At 36.5% G+C, this 13,040-nt stretch overlaps 1 protein-coding gene across 13 annotated transcripts in view; it reads right to left on the bottom strand.

Annotated features, from left to right (window-relative positions):
• Positions 1-13,040, bottom strand: part of SLC9C2 (solute carrier family 9 member C2 (putative)) — a 96,834-nt gene that overhangs the window by 81,389 nt on the left and 2,405 nt on the right. For 12 of the 13 annotated variants that reach the window (XM_038542484.1, XM_038542483.1, XM_038542490.1 and 9 more), the window contains exons 3-4: positions 12,303-12,403; positions 10,514-10,642 (exon numbers count right to left, since the gene is read on the bottom strand). In XM_038542484.1, coding sequence (XP_038398412.1) covers positions 10,514-10,642; positions 12,303-12,403 — 230 coding nt within the window. Of the gene's footprint in view, positions 1-10,513; positions 10,648-12,302; positions 12,404-13,040 lie in introns of all 13 variants that reach the window. The other variant, XM_038542493.1, reaches the window with a different exon arrangement.

The following is a 13,040-nucleotide window of genomic DNA, read 5'->3' as shown; positions in this document are numbered from 1 at the left end:
GTTTCAGCTCAGGTTGTGATTTCAGAGTCATGAGACTGAGCCCCACATTGGGCTCCATGCTCAGTGTGGAGTCTGCTTAAGACTCTCTTTCTCAAAAAGAAAAAAAAAAAAAAAGACTCTCTTTCTCCCTCTGCCCCAACCCTCTCTCTGTCTCTCTCTGTCTCTGTCTCTCTCCCTCAATAAATAAATAAATAAATCTTTCTTTAAAATGTCCTCATGTTCCCCTTTGTAGTTAATTTGTTTCCCTATCCCCAGTCTCTGGCAACAAATGATCTGTTCTCCAAACCTACTGTTTTGCCTTTGCTAGAAGGAAGGTCTATGAATGGAATTATACATAGGTAGCCTTTTGAGTCTGGTTTCCTTCTCTTAACATAAAGGCATCTGAAATTCTTCTATGTTGTGCCTGTTAATGCTCCTTTTTCATTGCTGGATAATATTCCTTTGTAAGATGTGTCACAATTTGTTTATTCATTCATGAGCTGAGGAGCATTTAAGTTGTTCCTAGACTTTACAGATTATGAATAAGGCAGCTATAAAAAAAGATTCACACAGGTTTTAGTGTAAACATAAACTTTCATTTAGCTTCAGTAAATACACAGAAGTGGAATTGCTGGGTCATGGGGCAAGTATATGTTTTTTTTATGTTTAACTTTTTAAAAAAACTCCTAAACTGTTTTCCAAAGTGGCTGTACCATTTTGCATTCTCACTGCATTCTTACCAGCACTTGGTATTATCAGGCTTGTTACTGTTGCTGTTATTACCATTCCAGTAGATATGTAGTGGTACATATCACCGTGCTTTTAATTTCTCCAATGACTTATGGTGTTGAGCATATTTCCTCAAATGCTATTTTCTGTCCATATATCTTCCTTGGTGCCTCAAATCTTTTAAAATATTTTGTCCTTCTAAATCTATTTTTATTTATTTTATTTTTTCTAAATCTATTTTTTAAAGATTTATTTATTTATTTGTTCATGATAGAGAGAGAGAGAGAGAGAGAGAGGCAGAGACACAGGCGAGGTAGAAGCAGGCTCCATGCCAAAAGCCCCACGCGGGACTCGATCCCGGGACTCCAGGATCGTGCCCTGGGCCAAAGGCAGGCACTAAACCGCTGAGCCACCCAGGGATCTCTCTAAATCTATTTTTAATCACAATAAATACTAAACTAGTTTTTCATGTAGCAGAGATTCTCAAATAACAAAATAACAAAATCTAATTATATGTCACCAAAAAAATATCTAAACCTAAGACCACCAAAATCTTGAAGGTGGAAGGATGAGAAAATTGTAGCAGGAAAATACTAAGCAAAAGAAAACTGGAATGACTATAGTAATACCAGATGAAATTGAAGGCAAAAAGCATTAATTGAGATAAAGGGAAAACTAAATAATGAGAAAAAAATTAACTAGGAAAATAACTACTTGTAGGCTCTTAATAATAGTTTCTATTTATATAAAGTAAAAACTGGCAGAATCACAAAGAAAAATTGATAGTTATCGTGGAAGCTTGTTATATTAAGTTGAAAAACAATACTGGCAAAAATATAGAAGTCCAAACTTCATAATATGCAAAATAATCTCCTGAACAAATTTAGATCCCTGTACTCAATATTAGAGAATATATATTCTTGTAAAGCAAACAGACCATTTTGGAAAATTGAAGTATTAGGCCACTAAGCAAATCTCCACAAATCACAAGAATCATTATACAAAACACATTCTCTGGTCACAATGTGATAAAACAAATAATAATAATAAGCCATATTTGGAAATTTTAAGGTAACTTCTAAGTAATTAATAGGTTAAGAAGCTAGTAATCCAATTAAAAATGGACACAGGACCTGAATAGACATTTTTCCAAAGAAGACATATGGATGACCAACAGACACATGAAAAGATGTTCAACATAACAAATCATCAAGGAAATGCAAATCAAAACCACAATGAGATGTCACCTAACACCAGTCAGAATGGCTAGTATCAAAAAGACAAGAAGTGACAAGGGTTGATAAGTATATTAAGAGGAGGGACCCTCATATACTGTTGGTAAGAATTTAAGCTGATACAGCCAGTGTGGAAACGATATGGAGATTCCTCAAAAAACTAAAACTAGAAGTAACATAAGATTCAGTAATCCCACTTCTAGGTATTTATCCAAAGAAAACAAAACACTAATTCAGAAAGATATATGTGTCCTTGTTTATTGCAGCATTATTTACAATAACCAAGATATGGGAGCAACTGAAGTGCCCACCAACAGATGAATGGATAAAGATGTGGCAAATATATGAAATTTGCCATTTTTGGCAAACGAAAAGTGAATTTGAAATGAAAATTCAAATAAATGAAATTTTGCCATTTGCAACAACATAGATGAAATTAGAGGGTATTGTGCTAAATGAATAAGTCAGTCATAAAAAGAAAAATACCAAGAGGGTTCTCGATGGCAGAGGAGTAGAAGACCTTAGTATTGTCTTGTCCCAGGAATTCACCAAGATAGCTATTAAATTATTCTGAACACCTGAGAACTCAACCGGAAATCTAAGAAAAAATTAGCCACAACTCTACAAATAGAAAAGCGACCACTTTCTGCAACAATGTAGGAGATGTGGAGAAGTGAATCTGAGGCAATCTATGGGAAGATAAACCACGGGGTGGATGGGGGAGCCTCAGGCAGCCACCTGCTGAAAAGGGATAGAGCCGCAGAGGGCAAAATTAGAACTTTTAGAAGTCTGCTCCTGTGAGGGATCTCCCTGCCTGAAAGGGGCTCAGGCAAGGAAGCAGGGACAAAACCCAGGTGCCCCAGTGTGATCTCAGGATCCCTGGGGTCACAGGAAGACCAGGGGGTGCCTGAGTGTGGCAGAGTTCCCAGGCATTGGAACGGGTAAACCAGCCTCAATCTGGGAGCCCAGGAGTGGGCTCTCAGCTTGGGGTTGCCATAAGCCATGAACCCCCACCCAGTCAGCATGACCACTCCTTGAACAGGGGCCCAGCCAGCAGCAGAACCCAGGAGGCCCCCCTTTCTCCCCTGGGAGGAGTGGTATGGGAGCCTACTGCAGGAGACTACAGGGTTTGGGGGCCCCAAATGGGTTGCATGCCTGAGATGACACACTGGGTCACAGGCTGGGTGAGCACAGAGTGGAGACGGAGTCCAGGGGGACAGGAGTGATTGACTGCTTTTCCCTGAGAGCGCACTGAAGAGTGAGGCCCGAGTTTTTGCCTCCAGGGCTGGAGATTGGGAGGCTGCCATTTTCATTCTCATCCTCTAAAGCAGTGTGTAAAGCTTTCAGGGAACAAAAACCAACTAGAGCAATCCGGAGCAGATTACTTAGCCTGGCCTCCTGGTGTGGGTGATGCAATTCCACCCAGGGCAAAGACACCGGACAATCAGTGCAGCAGACCCCTCCCCCAGCTTAGCAAGAACATCCAGCCAAGACCAAGTCTATAACATTGAGAACAGCAAAACTCCAGCGCTAGAGGAATATAACATAGAATTCATGGATTTTCCCTCCACGATTCTTTAGTTTTTCAATTTTAATTTTTTTTCTCTTCCTTTTTCAACCAATTTCTTATTTTATCAATTCTTTTTTAAAAATCTTTTTTAATTTTAGTTTTTACAGTTACATTCTACCCTTTCATTGTATTTAATTTTATCTTGTATATGTATGTTTTTCTTTCTTTACAATTGTGGGATGAAGTTTCTTCTAAAAAACAGGCCAGAATACACCCAGCATCTAGTGTATGGCTCTATTTCCTTAACTTGTCTGATCATATCTGCATTTTTTTCTCTCCCTTCTCCTCCTCCTCCTCCTCCTTTCTTCTTCCTTTTGTTTTTTCTGTTTTGTTAAAGTCTTTATTAATTTTCATCATCACAGTTACATCTATCGATGTATTTTTTGTATATATATGTTTTTATTTCTTTATAATTTTGAGATGTAGTTTCTTCTAGCAAACTAACAAAAATACACTCAAGCTATAGTGTATTGCTCTGTTCTGTTCATGTGTCTGTTTATATTCCTTCTTTTTTGTGTGTCTTTTAACTTTCATTTTTACAGTTATATTCTATCCTTTCATTGTATTTAAATATTTTTGTACATAGAATTTTTTCTTTCATTACAATTTTGAGATCTAGTTTTCTAATAAATGGACCAAATATACACAGGATCCAGTTTATTGCTCTATTCACCTGTCTGATTATATTCTCTCTCTCTCTCTCTCTCTCTCTCTCTTTTTTTCTTTTTTCACTTTCAAGTCTCTTCTGATGTGTTTAGTGTATATTTCTCTGGGGTCGTTGTTGTCATTTTAGTATCTGTTCCCTCATTTATCTAGTCTTCTCTGGGCAGAATGACAAGATGGAAAAACTCACCTCAGATAAGAGAACAAGAGGCAGTACTAAGTGCCAGGGACCTAATAAGTATAGACATGAGTAAGATGCTAGAACTAGAGTTCAGAAAAATGATTATAAAGATACCAGCAGGGATTGAAAAAAGCATGGAAGACACCAGAGAACCCCTTTCTGGAGAAATAAAAAAACTAAAATCTAATCAAGTCAAAATAAAAAAGGCTATTAATGAGATGCAATCAAAAATGGAGGCTCTAACTGCTAAAATAAATGAGGCAGAAAGAGATTTGTGATACAGAAAACAAAATGATGGAGAATTAAGAAGCTGAGAAAAAGAGAGTAAACAACCACTGGATCATGAGGAGAGAATTCAAGAGATAATTGATACCATAAAGCAAAACAATATTAGAATAATTGGGATCCCAGAAGAAGAGGAAGGAGAGAGAAAAGCAGAAGTTATATTGGAGCAAATTATAGCAGAGAATTTTCCTAATATGGGGAAGAAAACAGGCATTCAAGTCCAGGAGGAGGCACAGAGAGCAAACCCCCCCCCCAAAAATCAATAAAAATAGATCAATATAGAATAGTAAAACTTTCAAATCTCCGAGACAAAGAGAAAATCCTGAAAGCAGCTTGGGACAAGAAGTCTGTAACCTACAAGGGTAGAAACATTAGACTAGCAGCAGATCTATCCACAGAGTTCTGGCAGGCCAGAAAGGACTGGCATAATGTATCCAGATGCTAAATGACAAAAGTATGCAGCCAAGAATACTTTATCCATCTATGATGTCATTCAAAATAGAAGGAGAGATAAAAAACTTCCAGGACAAACAAAATAAAGAATTTGTGATCACCCAGCCAGCCCTACAAGAAATATTAAAAAGAGATCCTTTAAGCAAAGAGAGAACCCCAAAGTAAAATAGACCAGAAAGGAAAAGAGACAATATACAGAAACACTAACTTTACAGGTAATACAATGGGACTAAATTCATATTGTTCAATAGTTATTCTGAATGTAAACGGGCTTAATGCCCCAATCAAAAAACACAGGGTATCAGACTGGATAAAAAAAGCAAGACCATTGATATGTTGTCTGCAAGAGACTCATTTTAGACCAAAAGACACCTCCAAATTAAAAGTGAGGGAGTAAAGAACCATTTGTCATACCTTTGAATCATACAGAAGGATCAACAATGAAACAAAGGCTTTGAATGACACCCTGGACCAGATGGACTCAACAGATATATTCAGAACATTCCATCCTAAAGCAATAGAATACGCATTCTTCTCGAGTGCACATGGAACATTCTCCAGAATAGATCACATACTGGGTCACAAATCAGGTCTCAACTGATACCAAAAAACTAGGATTATTCCCGCATATTTTTGGACCACAATGCTTTGAAACTGGAACTCAATCACAAGGGGAAATTCGGAAAGAACTCAAATAATGGAGGCTAAAGAGCATCCTACCAAAGAATGAATGAGTCAACCAGAAAATTAAAGAATTAAAAAAATTCACTGAAACAAATGAAAATGAAGGCACAACTCTTCAAAATTTTTGGGATGCAGTGGTCTTAAGAGGGAAGTATATAGCAATACAAGCCTTTCTCAAGAAACACAAAAGTTCTCAAAAGCTCACAAAAGTTTTCAAAGTTCTAACCTTACACCTAAAGGAGCTGGAGAAAGAACAGCAAATAAAGCAGAAGAGAAATAATAAAAATTAGAGCAGAAATCAATGAAATAGAAGCCAGAAGAACAGTAGAACAAATAAATGAAACTAAGAGCTGGTTCTTTAAATGAATTAATAAGATTGATAAACCCCTGGCCAGACTTTTAAAAAAGAAAAGATAAAGGACCCAAAGAAATAAAATCATGAATAAAAGAGGAGAGATCACAACCAACACTGAAGAAATACAAATAATTATAAGAGCATATTATGAGCAACTATATACTAACAAATTAGGCAATCTGGAAGAAATGGATGCATTCCTAGAGATATATAAACTACCAAAACTGAATCAGGAAGAAGTAAAAAATCTGAACAGACCAATAATCAGCAAGGAAACTGAAGTAGTAATAAAAAAACTCCCAACAAACAAGAGTGCAGGGCCAGATGGCTTCCCAGGGGAATTCTACCAAAGATTTAAAGAAGAATTAATACCTCAAAAAGAAGAAGAAGAAGGAGGAGGAGGAGGAGGAGGAGGAGGAGGAAGGAGAAGAAGAATTAATACCTATTCTTTGGAAGCTGTTCAAAAATTGAAATGGAAGGAAAACTTACAAGCATGCTCTATGAGGTCAGCATTACCTTGATCCCAAAACCAGACAAAGACCCCACCAAAAAGGAGAATTACAGACCAATATCCATGATCAATATGGATGCAAAAATTCTCACCGAAGGGGTGCCTGGGTGGCTCAGTGGTTGAGTGTCTGCCTTTGGCTCAGGTGGTGATCCTGGGGTCCTGGGATTGAGTCCCACACCAGGCTCCCCACAAGGGAGTCTGTTTCTTTCTCTGCCTATGTCTCTGCCTCTCTCTGAGTGTCTCTCATGAATAAATAAAATCTTTTTAAAAAATTTCTCACCAAAATACCACCCAATAGGATCCAACAGTACATTAGAAGGACTATTCACCACAACCAAGTGGGATTTATTCTGGGGCTGCAAGGGTGGTTCAACATCTGCATTAATAAAAGAAAAGATAAGAACCACATGATGCTACCAATAGATGCAGAAAAAGCATTTAACAAAGTACAACATCCTTTTTTTATTAAAACTCTTCAAAGTGTAAGGATAGAGTGAACATACCTTAATATCATAAAAGCCATCTATGAAAAGCCCAAGCAATTATCATTATCAAACTGAAGTCTTCCCCTCCAAGGTCAGGAATAGGCAGGGATGTCCACTATCACCACTGCTGTTCCACAGAGTACTAGAAGCCCTACCCTCAGCAATCAGACAACAAAAAGAAATAAAAGGCATCCAAATCAGCAAAGAAGAAGTCAACCTCTCACTCTTTGCAGATGGCATAATACTTTATATGAAAAAACCTAAAATTGCTAGAACTCATGCAGGAGTTCAGCAAAGTGCAGGATATAAAATCAATGCACAGAAATCAGTTGCATTTCTATACACTAATAATGAGACAAAAGAAAGAGAAATTGGGGATCCCTGGGTGGCTCATCGGTTTAGGGCCTGCCTTCGGCCCGGGGTGCGATCCTAGAGTCCCAGGATCACATCCCAATTAGGCTCCCTGCATGGAGCCTGCTTCTCCCTCTGCCTATGTCTCTGCCTCTCTCTTTTTCTGTGTCTCTCATGAATGAATAAATAAAATCTTTAAAAAAAAAAAGAAAGAGAAATTAAGGAGTCAATCCCATTTATAATTGCACACAAAACCATAAGATACCTAGGAATGAACCTAACCAAGGAGGCAAAAGATCTGTACTCAGAAAACTATAGAATACTCATGAAAAAAGTTGAGGAAAACACAATGAAATGGAAAACCACATAGATATATTCCACAATGGAACAAAATAGAGAACTCAGAAATGGACCCTCAACTCCATGGTCAACTAATCTTCAACAAAGCAGGAAAGAGTATCCAATGGAAAAAAAAAAAAAAAAACAGTCTCTTTAACAAATGGTGCTGGGAAAATTGGACAACCAAAGCAAAGAATTAAACTGGACCATTTCCTCACACCATATACAAAAATAGACTCAAAATGGATGAAAGACCTAAATATGAGACAGGAATCCAAAATCCTAGAGGAGAGCACAGGTAGCAACCACTTTGACCTCAGCCACAGCAACTTCTCGCTAGACATGTTTCCAAAGGCAAGAGAAACAAAAGCAAAAATGAACAATTGGAACTTCATCAAGATAAAAAGCCTTTGCACACCAAAGGAAACAGTCAACAGAACCAAAAGACAACTAAAAGACAGAACAGGAGAAGATAGTTGCAAATGACATAGCAGATAAAGGGCTAGTATCCAAAATCTATAAAGAACTTATCAAACTCAACATCCAAAGAACAAATAATCCAATCAAGAAATGGGCAGAAAACATGAACAGATATTTCTCTAAAGAAGACATGCAAATGGCCAACAGACACATGAAAAAATGTTCAACATCACTTGGCTTCAGGGAAATACAAATCAAAAGCACAATGAGATAATACTTCACACCACTCAGAATGGCTAAAGTTATCAAGTCAGGAAACAACAGATGTTGTCAAGGATGCAGAGAAAGGGGGACCCTCTTACACTGTTGGTGGGAATTCAAGCTGGTGCAGCCACTCTGGAAAACAATATGGAGGCTCCTCAAAAAGTTGAAAATAGAACTACTCTATGACCCAGCAATTGCACTACTGAGTATTTACCCCAAAGGTACAAATGTAGTCATCCTTAGGGGCACCTGCATCCCAGTGTTTATAGCAGCAGTCCCCATAGCTGAACTATGGAAAGAGCCCAGATGCCCATCAACAGATGGATAAAGAATATGCGGCCTATATAGTATAATGGAATATTACTCAGCCATCAAAAAAGGACGTTTGCAATGATGTGGATGGAACTAGAGGATATTATGCTAAGCAAAACAAGTCAATCAGAGAAAGACAATTATCATATGATTTCACCCATAAATGGAATTTAAGAAACAAAACAGAGGATCATAGGGGAAGAGAGGAAAAAATAAAACAAGACAAAATTAGAGAGGCCAACAAACCATAAGAGACTCTTAATCATAGGAAACAAACTGAGGGTTGCTGGTGGAGGGAGGGGTAACTGGGTGACCGGGCATTAAGGAAGACATGTGATGTAATGAGCACTGGGTGTTATATGCAACTGATGAATCACTGACCTCTAGCTCTGAAACCAATAATACATTATATGTTAATTGAATTTAAATAAAATTTTAAAAAATAAAAATATATAACTATAAAAAGGAGAAAAAGACAAATACCATATGACTTCATTTACAGTGCATCTAAAAAAAAAACAAAATAAATAAACATAAAACAGAAACAGACTCAGAAATACAGAAAACAAACTAATGGTTGCCAGAGGGAAAAGAAATGGAGGATGGACAAAATAATAAAAGTGGCCTAAGAGGTACAAACTTTCAGGTATAAGGTAAATAAGCCACAAGAATAAAAGTACAGCATAGGGAATATGGTCATTAATATTGTAATAAGTTTTTATGATGACAGATGGTGACTACATTCATGATGGTGGGCATTTCATATGTATATAATTGTAATCACTAGGATATACACCTGAAATTAATATAATATTGTGTGTCAACTATATTCCAATAATAAATAAATAAATAAAACAAATAAAATTCTTCCACACATGGGGAAAAAATAATGGGTCAAAGAAAAAAGTATAGTAAAAATTTTAGGTAGGTTCGGGATGATAATGAAAACACTAAAAATCATGGGAGGCCTAGATGGCTCAGTTGGTTAAGTGTCTGACTCTTGATTTAGGCTCAGGTCATGATCTCAGGGTTGGGAGATTGAGCCCCTTGTGACTCTGTGCTGGGCATAGGAGCCTGCTTAAGATTCTTTCTCTGGCCCTCCCCTGCACCCTCTCTCTAAGAAAAAAACAAAAACAAAAAGTACTAAAATCAAAACATGGGTGAAGCTAAAAGAGTACTTACAAAAAAAATTTTAAACCTTAAATGTACAAAATACAAAAAAATAAAGCTAAAAATCAATCAACTAATATCTAACTCAAGATGTAAGGAAAAAGCACAGAATAAAACTAAAGAAAATAAAATGTTTTCTGAAAGAAAAAAAAAACATCTGGCAAACATGATTAAGAAAAAAAGAGAGAAGCCACAAATAAAACAACCTTAGCAGTGACAATGGGCAAATCTAGATATAGTTGAGATGAAGTCAGATGTGGGGTTAGAATCCAGTTTCTCCCATTTATCAGCCTTGTTTGTGACCTCTGAACTGCAATTTGTTTGTATATAAAATGGAGATATTTACACAGCGCCTAATCACAGTGGTCACTCAGCAAATATTTATTCCTTCTCTCTCCCCATCAATTCCCTTTTAATTAATGGTTCCACAGAACCATTTGTGAATTATCAATCTTCTTTATAGACAAACATTTTCTGCTAACATAAATAATCAAGATTGACCATAATTTTCTTAAATGTGTTCTTACCTGCCAAAACACATTCTTGAGTATACAAAAGTCCACATCCAAAGCAGCCATAAATATAATCATAGGTGAAAAATAACAATAAAGTGAATAACTTGGTGTTTTCAGAAGAGGGTAGACAATTTTGTGCACCTAAACTAACAAAGACAAATAATAAATTAGTTCACTGCCATTCTAAGGTATCAGAAATTAGAATTAGGTAACTCTCAAGGTATCAGAAATTGATGTTATATCAATCAATACATTTTAGTATATTCCAATCTGCAATAATGAGAGATTATCTACAAGGTCAGTCCTGAGGGTATTGATTTCTTGACTCAACTGTCCAGATGAGTTATATGTACAATCCTGTATTCACCAAAGGATTGTGTGAGTTTGAGCTACACATTGTTTGTGGTAAGTATTGTAATCAGTGTTTTCAAAAGTGATACCCCTGCCACTGGTGAACCCTGACAGGACTTAAAAGTGTGTTCACGGATAAGTATTTTTTGTTTGACTGTTAGATATTTATTCTAATTTGCATTAAGACAGAAAAGAGAAACTTGCACAGGTACTTGTGATTTCAGAAACATTTGCCTAGGATTTTGAAGTCCTTCAGTGAGTTGGGGTACCCCAGGTGGCTCAGTCAGTTGAGCATCTGACTCTTGGTTTTGGCTGCAGTTGGGATCTCACCAGGTAGTGGGATTAAGCCCTGGATTGGGCTCCCTGCTCAGTGGGGAGTCTGCTTGAAGAATGTCTCCCCCTCCCACCTTCTGCACTCTCTCTTTCTCTCAAATAAATAAATAAATAAATCTTTAAATAAATAAATAAATCTTTAGAAAAAATAATAAAGGCCTCCAGTGAGTCAAGAAGAGAAAAATAACACACAGATAATAGCACATGTTGTATATATAAGACATAAATCATGAGGGTTGTACACTAAAATGTGTACACTCAACTAATAGTTTAATCTTCATTATATAACCCCCCTGTGCCTCAGTGTCCTCATCCATAAAATAGGATAGAATACCTACCTCTGCTGGGTTCCTGTGAAGGTGAATGAATTAACTCAAGAATTAATACTAAGTTGAGCACAGCATAACATATAGAGAAGTTGAATCACTATGTTGTACACCTGAAACTAATGTAACATGGTGTGTCAACTCTACTCAAATAAAACGCATTTTTAAAACTAAAAAGCTCCATATTTCACAGGAAAAAATAATTAAGAAGTTAATAAACTAATAAATACAAAACACTTTAAAGAAGGCCTGGTGCATAGTAAACACTCAAAAGATGTTGGTAGTAATGCAGGTGTTTTCAGAAGAGTAGCAAGAGGCTTTTAAAATCCTAGAAAGATACAAGCATAATCTGCATTTTTTAAAAAAATAAAAGAATGAGAGGAGACAAATTGTTATTGATCACACTGTTGTGCATTTGAAATCGAGTAATAAAAATTTTTCTTGTATCTATATTATGTATTTTATGATGCGTTTTGCATTGAATCTGGCAGTTAGGAAAGAACAATTGAGCTTCCTTATGACAATTATAGCGCCTTTGATAATGAGAGTGAGAGTCTCCACAGGTGTTGCAGACAGTAGCACAGATGAAGCCTATATATGGACAGGGGAAGGAAATAAGAACAAGGCTCCCAAGGCAGAGGATGAAGAACCCAAGAATGCAATCAAATTTCCCTTACTTCCAAATATTTAAAAAATATATTTTTTCATTTTCAAAATGTATAATACCAGATGAATTTTTTCAGTAGCTGTTCACATTTTACTAATTTACTAATTTATTGTACATACATTACCTCAATAGAATTGTGAGCCAGTTGTCCTATCACAAATCCTAACAGAGAAAGAATCATCAAAACAGTGACTTCAGAATTCTTTAAAAGGGTCTTCAAAAATCCTGAGGGAACACATGTATGTATTATTTAGACAGGATGTATAGTTTCAAAACAATTTAACAACCTTTCTCAATTTGAACTTTCTGAGTGTCATATCAGTATGAATAATTAGCAGCTATTAGAAATACTGTCTCTTAAGACACACATCATGAAGTATCTCTTACAGGTGAACTTGAAAACTGCTGAAGTTCCAACAATCTCCCATTTGCCCAATGACTGGCACATTATGATCACTGTACAAGTGTCTTACCTGTGGGTCTGATGAGAAATTAAAAAGTCAAACTTCATACCTACATAGTACACTTTTTATTAGTAACCACTTATCCTAAACTACAGCAACATATATTCTATAGTTTTCCTAAAAGCCAGAAATATTTTTAACTGAGTTCTAACTATAGGGAAAACTGCCTTCACCAGACAAGTTAACAGCAGACGTGTTATTTTCTGCCTACGTGCATTGTCTTTCCTTGCAACTCTCCCCTCTGTCCAACATTATTCAGTTCATTCCCTCCTGAAGCAATATATGGACATAATCCAATTAAGGTAATGTATGCCTAGGGCAAGATTCATTGGCATCTCAGATTCTGCATTTCCTGTCTTCCAGCTAAATCAGCAGATATATATTGAATACTTCTTTTG

Source organism: Canis lupus, chromosome 7, assembly GCF_011100685.1.
Source record: "Canis lupus familiaris isolate Mischka breed German Shepherd chromosome 7, alternate assembly UU_Cfam_GSD_1.0, whole genome shotgun sequence".
NCBI classification, from domain to species: Eukaryota; Metazoa; Chordata; class Mammalia; order Carnivora; family Canidae; genus Canis; species Canis lupus.
Note: the sequence above shows the minus strand (reverse complement) of the source record. Positions and strands in the feature narration are given on the sequence as shown.